Source organism: Petromyzon marinus, chromosome 1, assembly GCF_048934315.1.
Source record: "Petromyzon marinus isolate PM22_M1 ecotype Great Lakes invasive population chromosome 1, UKy_Petmar_22M1.pri1.0, whole genome shotgun sequence".
In the NCBI taxonomy this organism is placed as follows: domain Eukaryota; kingdom Metazoa; phylum Chordata; class Hyperoartia; order Petromyzontiformes; family Petromyzontidae; genus Petromyzon; species Petromyzon marinus.
This window is the reverse complement of record NC_133667.1, coordinates 8,607,444-8,622,187: the sequence shown is the minus strand read 5'-3', so window position 1 is coordinate 8,622,187 and position 14,744 is coordinate 8,607,444. Positions and strand designations below refer to the sequence as shown.

Below are 14,744 nucleotides of genomic sequence, written 5' to 3'. Positions count from 1 at the left end.
AATAAACTAAGTAAGAGCCAAGGTAACGGGGTGGATTAGGCTGGTAGAATGTGGAGTCGAAATGATATTTGAGCGATGTCAACTCAAAGTATAGAGAGATAGAAACCCCGACCACCTTTGTCTCTCCCCGCAGCACGTGATAAGAATATATACTCGAGAGAACATCTTCACTTGGAAATAAATCAAATACTATGAATCGCAAGTAGGATCATAACTGCGTATGATAAGATACCAACTGTGATGTGAAATGTTAAACTTGAAAAATCTTAACCATTTCTTTGTGCGTCAGAAACGTGTACGAAAAATGGGGGGGGGGGGGGGAACACGCCCCTCTCTCTGGATGAACAGCGTCGACAGACAGACGCCTTCGAGATGAATCGAAGCGTCTGTTTCCTTGATGGTTTATGGCTTGAGGAAGACCCGAACAGAACCATGTCATAATTGCCAAACACACGCACAGACCACTCCCCCCCCCCCCCCTTCACTGCACAGAGAGAAGAATGTCTTTGAATATAACGGTCAGCGCATTTTCAAAAAGTTCAGTTAAGTCAGTCAAGACAGATCAGCGATTCAAGACGTCCACAGGACGAGCAGTCGCATGGAGCGGCTGGCTCCGAGCCTCGCTGAGTAGCGAGGATCGCTGAGTCGCGATGTATCAACAAAAGTGAGTCATACAGCAGTGGAGGAAACCTGCTGTCAGCGAACCAGCACGGGCGCGTTCGCGCATCTTCAAGGAGAAAGAGCGCGGCCAGCAACGCCAAGCAAGAGCGTGCAGCAGCTCAGCCAGCAGTGGAGAGAAACTGCTGTAGGCGAACCAGCACGGGCGCGTTCGCGCATCTTCAAGGAGAGGGAGCGCGCGCCAACAGCGTGCCATCAGCACCAGCATCAGAACCAGCGCGTGCCAACAGCGTGCCACCAGCGTGCCACAGCGCGCAACTTCGCGTCACCAGCGCTGAGAGGGCAGCGGCCCCGCACTCAACACCCATCGGCGCGACGACGGCGAGCGTCGTGCTGACTCATCCAGCCAGCGGTGGACAGAAACTGTGACAAGCTGTTCGTATGCAACCCCTCCCCCACACTCTCCCCCTCACTCCCCCATCGCGCCGCAACACACAGGAAACACATTTTGGACACCAGAGATGCTAACCTCAGCGTCTGCTTTACGCAAAGAATTGAACCAGTGATAAAGAAGACACACGATACGCATATCGGGATAATCAAGAAGGGTTGCCACTCCAAGGTGGTGCATTAAAAATCTATTCATAATGAAAAATACTGCTATCATTGAGTTGCATAATAACGAATCGTCCTTCTGTTAACAACGTGATAAGAATTGACTTGAAGGTCTATGAATGGATGTGGTACTGTGTGGGCAATGTTTAAACACGAATTTACATATTATAAGGTTAAGGTTTTGATAGAATAGTTGCATGTTTTAATCTCTCTCAACAACCGATCGATTGCGTTACGCGTCGGGAATTAACCACAGGTGCCGTTATCAAAGTGAAACAACGCAATCGTGATGGTATCATATTAACGCTGTGTTGAAATTCCAAAATCCCGAGATTGAGTTTTCATATTATCCAAAAATTAAAGTTAGCTAGAAAATAAAATTGATTAAAGCAGAAGGTTTGTGTGTGATTCTTCCTGAAATTCTGCGTAATATTGTTCTGCGTATGAGATCTGAATCCTGGGGACCTATCATAAGCACACTATCACCACACATAATCCACTGCATACGATTAATTGCGTTGTTCCAATTAATAACCAACCTTCGTCACCGAGGCTCGACCTGATATTCCATATCGACCTACATTATCATAACCACGCCCACTCGCATAAATTAATACGATTATCTCTCGAATCAGCATAATTTATGTGCATATTACACTAATTAACATAATTTCGGATAAATTATGAAGATTTAAAATTTCATTCAATTTTCATTATTTTAATCAATTTTCATAACACCTATATATATACAACAGTGTGAGTGTAGTGTGTGTGGGTGAGGTGGGTGTGTGGTGTGTGTGTGGGGTGTGTGCGCGGGGCGTGTGGGGCGTGCGCATGGGGCGTGTGGGGTGTGTGGAGTGTGTGAGGTGTGTGCGTGGGGCGTGTGCGCGGGGCGTGTGCGCGGGGCGTGTGCATGGAGTTTGTGCGCGGGGTGTGTGGGGTGTGTGGGGCGTGTGGGGCGTGTTCGTGTGGGGTGTGGGGCGTGCATGGGGTGTGTGCGTGCGTGGTGTGCGCAGGGTGTGTGCGTGTGGGGCGTGCATGGGGTGTGTGCGCAGGGTGTGCGTGGGGCGTGCGGGACGTGTGTGGGTGTGGGGTGTGTGTGCGTGGTGTGTGTGTGCGTGGTGTGTGTGTGCGTGGTGTGTGTAGAGGTGGTCTGGTAGGCGGTTCCAGGATGGCCACGTCTTGGGGTCCAGGGTCAGGTGTCCGCCTCCTCCACTCCGGTTGACGTCATCCCCCAGTGACGTCACCTGTATTGGGCACAAACCCAGGCGAGGCAAGGTTTATCAAGGGCCAGAGCACCCGAGACGAAGCAAGGTGTGTCGCTCGTGTGCCCTGTGCTTTGACCCCACTGACCCGAGCTTGATTCCCGCTCACGGCCAACACTGGTGACGATTATATGAACTGGTCGTGGGCCTCCCCTAGATCAACTCAGCCTTATACAAGCACCCGATGAAATGTATGATAATTGTGGTGGCGGCCACCCACCTTGTGACGTGCCGTGCCAGCCTTCATAGGTGCTCTCTCACAGCACTTGCCCCCATCAATCTGTTAATTCTAATATGGGAGATCTTTGTCTAGGTGCGAACCGGTTCTGTGATGGAGTCTTCATTCGTCCACACCGCAGCTGCAGCCGCAGCAGCAGCAGTTGCGGATGAAGCTGAAAAATGCCCGGAATATCTTTCGCACGCCGGCAAATCCCCGCACACGTCTCCTTCCTGACATCCTTCTTGAAATGCCGGTGACTTCTTTCTCCTTCTCATCATTGCCGTCATCTTTCTTGCTGGGAGAGAGTGTGGGAGCCAGCCTGGAAGAGAGACACGCGTTTGATCGTCATGCCTCGTCCGCCTGTCACACATTCCTAGGTGTGCTTGCCTACTGCAGGGCGATCCAGATGTCTCGTGACCCCCCATTTAATCACCAAAGATTCATCGTTTTGCCATACCAATGGGTGTGAAGACATAAATGAATAATTACTGCTCAACTAATTGGGGTTCACAAGACACCTGGGCCACCGTGTGCAATGCAACTCGACGGTCAAAGCATTTCCACGCTGAAAACGAGCAGCAGGGCCAGTGGTGAAAACTGAACATTCGCAGGACAGGGGCCAATCTATGTTGGAGGACCAATGTCGCAGTTTACAATTTGGAATCACGTCAGCAGAAAATTGCGGTCGTGTCTCAAGATGCCGCATGAAACGGAGGGACCAGGGAGTGGAGTACTTACGAGAGAACCAACGGGCTGGATGGAGCACATTCAAAATTTGGGATTTATATTTTTCCACGATAGAAAACAAAAGGCTGATAGGAGATTAGATATTGGCCATTTGAGATGTATTGCTACATGAGGAATACTGGCACCCAAAGTGGACTAAAAAGAGTGACCAACGTCGAAGTAACGAAAAAAAGGTTGCACGTGGAAGGAGTCCTCGTGAAGCAGGCATTGGTGAGAAGGAAGCTGGCACGATTTGGACACGTTTAGCATAGGCAACAGGCAAATCAAAAGCGTGTTGCTTGGGAAAATGGAAGGAACTGAAAAGAGACCTAACAGAGAATGGCTTTGGTGCCAGAAAGAGATGCGCTGCTTGAGCATATTGGCACGAGACAGAGGAAAGTTGAAACAAGTGGTGAAATGTGAAGTGGACACCTACAGGCTATCTACCCATGGTTCGTGCTGATGATAATAAATAAAATGGATGATGGGGGTGATGAAATATTTACCGAAATATCCTCTGGATAATTGTGTAGGTAACATTTTTGTTAATTTTCATAAAAATGTTAGCTTATACCAATATAGGACCCCTAAAATACAGAATCCTAATGTTTATCATTTCCAAAACAGATATTTTGTCTTTTCGGATACAGAATGTTTATCTTGGTGGTGGTAGTTTGACTGAAAGATGTATGTGTATTACCCATACATCATGGACTGTATTATCACTTCGTGGGAAATCAGCAGTGGATGTTTTAAGGAGATATAGGTACAGTAAAACCTTGGATTGCGAGCATAATTCGTTCCAGAGACGTGCTTGTAATCCAAAGCACTCGTATATCAAAGCACTCGTATATCAGTTGTGATCACGTGACGCTCGGCAGACAAAGCGTATACGTACTACTACTCGTATTGCAAGACCTCGCTCGTTTATCAAATTAATATTCACTTTAAAATTTTTGCTCGTCTTGTAATACACTCGCAGACCAAGTCACTCGCAATCCAAGGTTTTACTGTACGTGGAATTTCCACCAGTGGGTTAGGCTTAATGACGGAGGTGAAAATTGCCTAATGCTCATTTAAACAGGTACACACTTGGTTGTGGCTTAACGATAGCACAACCAACAAAAACATCCTTAATCATGCGCTTGCATGGGGAGACTCACTGTTGGCTCCTGACTGTCACAAATTCTTCAACACTGCATCCCTCGGGAGGCACGGATTCCGGGATCCCATGGGACTGAGAGTTGTCGTCCGACAGTTGTGACTCTGCTGGGGCTGGGTCCGCGTTGAGTGCCTGTGGGTCCGCGTTGAGTGCCTGTGGGTCTGCGTTGAGTGCCTGTGGGTCCGCGTTGAGTGCCTGTGGGTCCGCGTTGAGTGCCTGTGGGTCTGCGTTGAGTGCCTGTGGGTCTGCGTTGAGTGCCTGTGGGTCCGCGTTGAGTGCCTGTGGGCCCGCGTTGAGTGCCTGTGGGTCCGCGTTGAGTGCCTGTGGGGCCGCTGCCTGGCCAAGGGGAACGTCGACGCTTGGCACTGCAGCGCTGCCCTGCGCCTTCTCGCTGCCCCTCACCCAGTCGTGCTCCAAGGCCTGCTCCGGTGTGAGCCGGAGTGCGGGGTCCCACCTGCCAACATGCACGCGGGGGATCGTCAGGGCCCCGTTGTCCACATTTATTCTGCTCATGAGGAGGGGGTTGAGGCACACCCAATGAATTGCCAACCGTATCCTCCGTAGCATGCGTGTACAGTGTGTTCTCCAATAATGCGGCAGCTGCGTTCCTGAAGAACACCGTATTATGGAAACAAATCGCGCTGCTATAAATAATGTAGGTGAAAGCAAAGTCCGCGATAACGCATTAGATGCGTACGCAGGCTGAACAACGACCGAGGCATGTGGGCAGCATTTAGAAGCATCCAGCAGCATCCCGCCTTTCGTGACGCTACGCCGAGGCAGCCGTACAACCACTGATTCCTATTAGCGTGACGTATCTCGGTTCACTCAGTCGCGTTATATCCGATTCGCATCGGCGTTGTAAAAATAAAGCGTTCCCAAATACATCCGTCACGTAATATCCAATTCGCGTTGCGAAAACACGTGTTATAGGAGAACAAACTTCATGTCGGACTTCTTTAGAACCGTACGCAGCCAACCGCGCTAATCGGGAGGTGTGGGGGACGGACAACAATCTAAACACGAAGGCAATTCTAAAGAAATGGGTTTTAAATCAACATTTCAAAGTGCACAGCTCCAATGGCTTCACGATAATTGGGCTAATTAATTTTAAGAAATGTACAAAAGCGAGAAACGTTGCTCTGATATGACAAAGTGCGCAACAGGTGATAGTAAAGTTTCATGGAGTCGGGGCTCTTACTCAAGGCAGCCGCGAAGGAAGTTGAGTAACTCCTTGTCATAAGTATCCAGCAGCGACTCCAGGGGTAAACTGCTCGGGACAATGACCTTGCCGTTGACAATTGGGCACCCATTCTTGTCTGTGTTTGTGAGGGAGAGAGGAAAAAAAAGAAGCAAGCGTTGGACGTCAACTGTTGTGGACGATTTACGAGAGTGCAAAGACTGACGGAGGTCAGATATTGTACGCTCGAAATGTATTGCTCCAGGATTACTGCTGCATCGAAGCTTGACCCAAAGAGTGACCAACGTCAGGGGCAGAGTCACAGGGGGGGCTGGGGGGGGCTCAGCCCCCCCTGAAATTTTGGGAAAGTCAATAATAGGGATAACCGGATATCCGGCTGCTGCAAAATGCTGCAGGCTGCCCCCTTGTGCTGCCCTGCAGGCTGCCACCTTGTGCTGCCCTGCAGGCTGCTTAAGCGGCAGCCTTTTGAACTTATCGAACTTATTAGCCACATCAACGGCTCCCACCTATTAATAAACTCCGCGTTCAAATCCAATAAAATTAGTTGTATAAATTTGTGGCGCCCATTGGAAAACATAAACGCTGGATATCTCAGAATACTGAAGTGAGCCCCCCTCAAAGTCAAAATCCTGGCTCCGCCCCTGACCAACGTAGAAGCAAAGACAGAAGGTTGCACGTAAAACAATTAACGTGATGATGCAGGCAGTGATGAGAATGAAATGGCACTATTTGTCCACACACACGCGTGTAGTAGTAGGATGGAGACACAAATAAGTAACAAAAAATAAAAGTGTTTTTTTCGGGAAAAATTAACGGAACTGGAAAAAATGAAGAAGACCTGCCCAAGAATGGCTTGACGATGGCATCAGTGATTGGTGTCAAAAAGATGTAGCCACTATATTCTTTTGGTTCTTTCTCTCTCCCCATTCGCCCCCTCCCCTTTCCCCCCTCCCCCTCTCTGAGTTATTTAACTGCCCTAACTCTGGCTTCTCTCCCACTTCAGTAAAAATATATTTATTGCTGTGGTTGTCACGCCTGATGACGATTGCTTGTGTTGCAATTTAAACGTCGTGATTTAATCAATTAATTAATATTTTTGTAATTGCTTTTTTCCACACCTACGTGACTTTACCGAAAGAACCAAAAGCATGCGTCCCTGCAGTCGCGAAAACTTCAAATCTAGATTGATGTGGCCACTGCTTGAGAATATTGGCACGAGACAGAGGAAAGTGGAGACATGCCAAAACATGCAGTGGACACCTACGGGATATGTACCCGTGGATCGTGGTGATGATGGTGATGACGATTACATTACAGGGACGCTCGTCTGACAAATGTGACGTCAAAAAATAGCAACCAGCGTTCACTCGACTCACCCATGGTAATGGTCCAGTTGAAATCTGTCAAGATCATTGACATTGGTGGGAGACCCAAGATCTGCGAACATTTGAGATTGCATTCATGAGCTAATTTGACTGCGAGCACAGTTTACATGCAGTATAACTTTTAACATCTACAGTATGAATTGAATGTATTTTGCACAATTACTGCACGTGCTTTTGCTTATCTTAATATGTAAATATGAATTATATGAAAATCAACAAATATCGCCTTCATAACATGGGTCTGTCACAGTGGCAGTCTGTCTGGCATGGTCAGTAAACCCCCAATGTAAACCCCCAATGGTAGCTATTCACATGAAGACGTCCATTCTACATATGTATATTCTACATATATGTATTGGCATCCGGGCACCGTTTTTTTTAAACCAAGGCATGAGTCCAGAGGATGAAGACAGCTCCATGGAATTCCATGAATCGTACATTTAAGTCCGTAACATTCTGTATGCCATTATTAACGAATTCGAGGATATAAGCTATGCCCTGCATTGCAACTAATTCATAACGAATGCGCTTAGAATTTCCTGTTTCAGGCACCTTGATGGCTCGGCCAAGGAAATCCTTGTAGTTGCCGATGAAGAGTCTGCAGCCGAGGAGAATCTCTACAATCACGCAGCCCAGGGACCACATGTCTGCTGCGCATGTCACGAAAGGCAGCAGGAGCGTCTCAGGCGCCATGTATGGCCATGTTCCACAGGGTCCGGTAACTGCTCACCACACGCACATATCGGCGCATTTAAGCACAGGGCATGGCTGGCTATGTGGGCCATGAAAGACGTTCCACATACAAAGTGCAATACGAGAGTACACCCCGACGGTCGCCCATCGGTGGGATAGGCTCCGCCGCTTCAGCCATTAGCCAATCAGGTGGATGGGATCATCTGGGCCATAGTTCATAGGCGGAGCTCAAGGGTGCTCGTGGGGAACCATCTGGAGGGTTCGTAAGGTGGGGGGGGGGAGGGGGGCGTGGCTAGAGGTGGGGCTTGGTGACGCGGAAGAGGGGTTATAAGGCGGAAGCAGGAAGAGGCTCGGGGTCAGTGTGGGCAGTCTGGAAGCAGGGCGACGTCTCGCGCCTCCGGAACGTCGGCGGTCCCGAGGCGGTCCCGGGGCCGCCTCTTCGCGCGCCGTCTGCCAGCGGGGAGCGGGGAGCGAGCCGTGCGCGGGACAGCAACAACTCACACCGCGTGATAGGCGGAGCGAGCGGCGCTTACGTGGGAAGGAACGCGGAGCTGTCCTAGCCGTCAAAGAAATAAATAATAATAATAAAGAAGAAGACACAAGTCCAGTGTCGTCGTCGAAGTGTTTCAGTGCACACACGTTCATTTCATTCTATTTACCGGTCAAGTGGTGCCGCGATAGAGCGCTCGACTCACAGATTGCAAAGTTGTAAATTGAAATCCTGATTAAGAGGCGATAAAGTTAAACACTGAATAAGTGGTTTAAAGTGGTTGCACCATGGGGAAGTGGAATTTCCCCCATTGTCTCAGAGCCACCAATACATGAATGCCACTCTTTGAGATGCTTTGTCTCGCTAGGTTAAGTGAGGACCTACAAATGCACGCGTGACAGCTACATTTGCACCCACTTATGCTCTTTTAGGCTACGTTTCGATGCGGCAGACCCTGGCCCTGTTCAAATACCAACTGCCAGTGCAAAATAGGCTTTTTTGGGGTTACATCGCGTAAGTATAAATGTGTCGTTAAACCCGCCACCTCCAAACACAGCCAATTCGTAAGGTTTGTGAAATAAACAAAACATGCCAATTCAGTGTTTTCCACGGTTGGGAATTGAAAACGTGTTACAGGGAGTGTAGTGTAGTAGAGTCCTAATCACTATTCCACTACTCCAAAGACAAATATTCCCCGTATAGCCTTAACAGGCTGTCGGGGCAAGTGCTGCTAACGAGCACTTATTCAGGCCGGCACGGCAACACAGGAGAGAGGGTGGCCAGCATCATGTCCAGCCGCCTTTGTCTACCCAGTGGCGATGTTTACAAACTGCAAGAGGTACTAATTTGAGGCTGAGTCGACCTAGAGGACGCCCAGGACCGGATCAGGCAATCGTCACTGGTGTTGGTCGTGAGCGAGAATCGAACCCCGTATGCCGAGTTTGAAGCACAGCACGCTAGCCACTACCCTTCCACTCCGCACAAAGACAAAGATCCCCCATATAGCCTGTAACAGACTGTTGGGGCAAGTGCTGTCAGCGAGCACCAATGAAGGCTGGAATGGCACGAAAAGGACGGGTGGCCAGCACCACGGGAATCGAACTCCGTACGTCAGGTTCATAGCGCAGCGATCTAACCACGACACGACCTCTCCCTACACTATTAACTCCACAGACACACCCAGACACAGGGGAAATCACTTACATGACCTTGTAACTTTGGCACTGACGCCAAAATCAGTGATTCTGATGTTGCCGGTTTTATGGTTTTTGACAAGGATGTTTTCCTGGAAAGAAAAGAAGTTGTGGCTCTTGTCAGAGGTGCTTGATGTGTACAACTTTGAAGCATACAGGACGCAAGGTAACACCACAATTTGCATATCGGTTGAAGGTCGTTCACTCATTCATTTATACCTTAAAAATGTGTCGTTAACGTTGACATTTGTAATTATAGCTGCATCAGTGTTGTCACAATTATTATGAATGTGAATTCGAATATTTAGCAAATAATATGCGGTTCGCTCTCAAGAAAGCAGAGATACGCAATGCCCTGCGTTTAAGCAAGCCTCAGCCAAATATTTAGTGCATTTCTGAATTAGAAAATAGCATGCATTTTAAGAGTAGCACAACAAAGAGTCGCGTGGTCTTTGACTTCTATTTTATGAGTCGCGAGAGTTCGTCCTGACAACCAGTTGGCTCAATGCAATAATAGAGAAGGACTGAATGAATGATGCATTTCGGATATTTTGCGTTCACTCACCGGCTTCAGGTCCCCGTGCAAGATGGACTCCTGCTTGAGCTTGACAAGAGCCTTCAGCATGGCCTGAGTGTAGAGCCTGACTCTTGAAAGGGGAAAGTGCTTGGCAATCCTGAGCTGCTTTCTCAGGTCTTGACTACAACAAAAAAAACAGGACATCGTGAATGGTCACTGTAGGTATTTTCCACGTGATCAATGCTTTGGATTGCTTCAATGCGGTTAAGGCTTCTGCTCACGTAAAAAAAAGGCAATTCTCAACTCTGCCAGGGGAATGATGATTAAACATGACCTGCTCATTGGGTTCAGATAAATATAATGGAGCCCCTTGCGACGGTTTGCTGTTCCACATGGTGCATGAATCCTGCTGACGGGCGGGATAGGGCCTTGTGGTAGCTATCAGCTTCATGTGCAGCTTATGTCAGTTCGCAGTTTATTTTATTTCCAATCATTATGCAAACATCTCATGTTAATTGGCTGGGGTTTTTTGCACAATTGTGCCACTCAGCTCAAATGTATCCAGTAAGGCCCAGGGAGCAATTGTAAACAGTTGTGTATAATATTTATATTTGGAGTTTGAAAGTTTGTCTCCCCTCGTGGTCGCGTGGACATTTTCTTCTGGCTCCTCTCGTTTTTCCCCTCCACATTTAGAAACATGAATTGAGATTAAATGTTGATTTAAAGCTTTCGTGACTGCAGGGATTAATATTCTTGGTTATTTCGGTAAAGTCACCACGTAGAAGGGAAACAATAAAATAATAAAAACACATTTATAAAGAATATATTTTTATTATTTTATTGTTTCTTGGTTCTTTTGGTAAAGTCACGTAGAAGGGCAACAATAAAATAATAAAAATATATTTTATATTTTTTGTTTATAAAAATATATTTTTATTATTTTATTGTTTCCCTTCTACGTGACTTTACCGAAAGAACCAAGAATATTAATTGAGATTATTTATATTATTTTGCTGTGATAAATTCCCAAATGATAAGCCACTTTGTTGTGTGATAATTTGTGGCCAGGTTGCTTCTGAAAAAAAAAGTTAATACTTCAGTAGGCTTTGCCTGGTAGAATGGGGATGGTTTCGTTTTATTTGTATGTGTTTGGGTGATTTTTTATTACATTCATGGCACTTTGCAATACTAGCATGTTTTTGTATTGTTTGTTGTTGTAACGTTCTTACCCGCCCCTACTGGATATATCAGTGACAAAGAACGTTATAGCTCATCGCATTCCTCCAGCGTAAATGCATAATGTAATTCTAATGTGCGTATTTAAAAAGCCATGAGTGTATTTTTTTTTACATGTTAAAAAAGTACCGATATAGCCTTAAAATAAATTGTTAATGCATGCTAACATTTTGATGTAAAGCTTTCGTGACTGCAGTAATTCATATTCTTAGCTCTTTCGGTAAAGTCACGTTGAAGGGAAACAATAAAATAATAAAATATATAAAACAATATTGTTTCCCTTCAACGTGACTCTACCGAAAGAGCTAAGAATATATGCATGCCAACATCTCAATAACCTTGTACGCCACATAAAAAAACAGAGAATCCTGTGCGAATAGACTAATGTGATGGCGTTGCAGAGATGCGATTTCTTCTCACCCGACAAACTCCAAGACCATCGTAAAATGTCCCCTGAACATGAAGGATTCGTGGAGTCTGATGATGTGGTTGTTTTCTAGATCCGTGGAATCCAGGGCCAGAATTATTTCCGGCTCTTTTTCCACGTCCGTTTGCCAGGTGCTGTGGGAGAAAAAAAAATAATCAACAAGAATAAAATGTGATACTGCATTGGCAGTAGCGCACAAGGTAAAAAAAAACAACTCAACAAATTCATTAGTAACACTGACGGAACCTTTTTTGGCAATGGTCCGCCTTTTTCTGACCTCTTCTTTGTTATGGAGAGAAACCGTGAACCCATCTCGCCACACTCTTGTTATTGCACGCTTAAGAGGCATGAGGATGTACAAAAACTAGGATGACACCACCAGCAGAGCCCCCGAAGACAAGGCTATATGCTCTAATCCCGATTTGTTCTGCTTTCATGGAAAGTAACACTTGTTAATCATCTCAAAAGTTTTTGTTTGATCTTCGAGACAGTCTGGTCCCTTCACCTGATGAAGGCCGCTTGTACTGTGGCCGAAACGTCGTGATTTTTGTTGTTTTTTTGTTGTTTTATTTTTTACCTACGTGACTTTACCCAATAGAACCAAAGAGTATGGATCCTTGCAGTCACGCAAGCTTCAAATCTAGAATCAAATCTAGAATCTCACAAGTTGTGTTCTAGGCACATATCCAGATATAAATGTGGCTATTTCCATCGTGCAATCTCACCGTATGCAGTGCTGCAGCATTTTCAAGGCCACTTTTTCTTTGGTCTTGTGGTCCAAGCAAAGCAGCACCTGGCCAAAACGCCCTCTGCCAAGTACCTTTAGTATCTGGTAACGGTACGCCAGGTGGTCGTTCTTTTTCTGCGACAAAATAACAGAAGATTTCATTATTCAATGCGCCCTTATTCAGTCATCAATCATTACTCAGTCTTAAAGCGTCGCTCAATCAGTGCCCATTTAGTTATTGTTTTTTAAAATGTTTTGTATCCAAACCGATAGAACAATGTCTGTGATGCTTGTGATGTATTTGCCAGATGCCTCATAGCCCACACTGGACACCACTTGATCATGCTATGTAAAATGTGTCATAGACGGTCTCTCATCTCATGTGCGTATAAGTATTCGCTCAGAGATTGGCAGAACGACATTAATTGTGTGTGTTCATCGGTATCCAGCTGAAGCCAACAACTCCATACGAACAATTGTTATCAAGTATGCACATTAATGAGAATCTTTTTACAAATTTAACACATAGGCTTTGAACCATTATGATTCATGATTGAATTTTGGGTTATATCGACACGTGTGTAAAATGCCAATGTGTGTCACACTCCTAATACCCTAATACAGCCAAATTGATGCTTCAGTGCACTAGCATGTTTTCGAAAGCAATCCACAACATTGAACAACTTGGTACAATGTTTATATTCTTGGTTCTTTCGGTAAAGTCACCACGTAGAAGGGAAACAATAAAATAATAAAAATATAAAACAATAAAATTCTCACGACGTTTCGACTGCAACACAAGCAATCATCATCAGGTGTGAAAACCACAGCAAGAAATTTTGAAAAAAGTGGCGGTTTTTTTTAACGTTAGCACTTTTTTCAAATTTTCTTGCTGTGGGTTTCACACCTGATGATGATTGCTTGTGTTGCAGTCGAAACGTCCTGAGAATTTTATTGTTCTTCTATTTTTATTATTTTATTGTTTCCCTTCTACGTGGTGGCTTTACCGAAAGAACCAAGAATATGGATCCCTGCAGTCACGAAAGCTTTAAAAAAATGTTAACTTGATACGATGTTTCACTGCTAATTACAAACAACACCATCAGACCACACAGAGGATCCCTGAGTTAAATCTTCCACGAAGCTCATAGTCCACCCTAAATTGCATCCGCACAAACCATGGCAGACGCGGATACCTGATGCGCAAATGGAAAATTAAAAACTCTCCAGTAGTGTGCGCTTGTGGTCATCCAGAACAAACTGCACAACATATAACGATGCAATGCCCGATCCACAAATACAAAAGGAGACATCACAGCGATATACTCCGCTACTCCTGATGCTGTTAACTGGCGTGACTGCCACCTGAATGTAAAATGGTATTTGTTTCTCTGCGAATACAATAGCCATGCGAAAGACAATTGCCTGGGTTGTTTGGGTTTGCAGTGGGATGTGGACTTGTTGGAATGAACATGGACCATATTGGAGACTCACCGGAATGTAGTCGTTATTTTCGTCGTCGTAGCCATTATTTTTACGGCCATTTCTTACACCGCTAGTCTTAAAATAAAAAATATTTTCGAACGCCTGGATTTCTATGCGTTCAAAAGAAGTCATTTTCTTTCGGAATCTATCCAAGATTTCTGCACCCACACACATACACACATGCGTTAATCAATGAACACATTCATATATGTAACAGAATCGTAATATTTATTTTTACTGAAGGAATCTGATGAGCTATAAAGCTCTTTTTAACAGATGTCCCGGAGGACAACACAAAAGCATGATAGGAGGGCAAAGTATAGGAAAGCTATGCACATCACTTAAAAACATATACAAATCAATTTAACACGTAGGCTTTCGCGACCAATATTATTCATAATAAAGGTTTTTGGGTTAGATCGCGTTTATTTATAAATGTGTCGTAACCCTCCACCACCCGACACGGCCAATCAGCAAAGAAAAGTGTCACGTTGACAAAAGACAAATAATTCACTACTTCAGCCCACCGGTGTGTTGAAGGGTTAATCCACATTTACAGTTTGAGTACGACGTTTCGCTGGTAAATACTTCCAGCATCATCGGGCTGGAAGTATTTACCAGCGAAACGTCGTACTCAAACTGTAAATGTGGATTAACCCTTCAACACACCGGTGGGCTGAAGTAGTGAATTATTTGTCTTTTGTCAACGTGACACTTTTCTTTGCTGATTGGCCGTGTCGGGTGGTGGAGGGTTACGACACATTTATAAATAAACGCGATCTAA

The 14,744-nt window shown here is 45.6% G+C and overlaps 1 protein-coding gene across 3 annotated transcripts; it reads right to left on the bottom strand.

The window, feature by feature from the left end:
• Positions 1-1,087: 1,087 nt before the first annotated feature.
• On the bottom strand, positions 1,088-14,539 carry LOC142910643 (dual specificity tyrosine-phosphorylation-regulated kinase 4-like). 3 transcript variants are annotated; one of them, XR_012933070.1, is made up of 11 exons: positions 13,970-14,539; positions 12,474-12,610; positions 11,742-11,882; positions 10,134-10,266; positions 9,579-9,660; positions 7,745-7,914; positions 7,184-7,244; positions 5,808-5,925; positions 4,608-5,060; positions 2,719-3,037; positions 1,088-2,480 (listed from the first exon to the last, which is right to left on the bottom strand). XR_012933070.1 is itself a non-coding variant. In XM_076060130.1 (11 exons), the coding sequence occupies exons 1-10, from the start codon at positions 14,132-14,134 to the stop codon at positions 2,839-2,841; spliced, it is 1,659 nt and encodes a 552-aa protein (XP_075916245.1). In that variant the 5' UTR covers positions 14,135-14,539; the 3' UTR covers positions 1,088-2,480; positions 2,820-2,838. The 3 variants fall into 3 exon arrangements, 2 of the variants coding, with proteins under 2 accessions (XP_075916245.1, XP_075916155.1); XM_076060130.1 differs by having other exon boundaries at positions 2,820-3,037; XM_076060040.1 differs by having other exon boundaries at positions 1,088-3,037.
• Between the last annotated feature and the right edge of the window lie 205 nt (positions 14,540-14,744).

What these genes read in the sequence shown, in the direction of transcription:
- LOC142910643 (XM_076060040.1), bottom strand. Translation starts at nt 14,134, where the DNA reads ATGTGTGTGGGTGCAGAAATCTTGGATAGATTCCGAAAGAAAATGACT. An exon ending in TCCTTGGCCGAGCCATCAAG is followed by an intron (nt 7,245 to 7,744) that starts GTGCCTGAAACA and finishes AAATGTTCGCAG; the next exon opens with ATCTTGGGTCTCCCACCAAT. An exon ending in CAACTGGACCATTACCATGG is followed by an intron (nt 5,926 to 7,183) that starts GTGAGTCGAGTG and finishes TCACAAACACAG; the next exon opens with ACAAGAATGGGTGCCCAATT.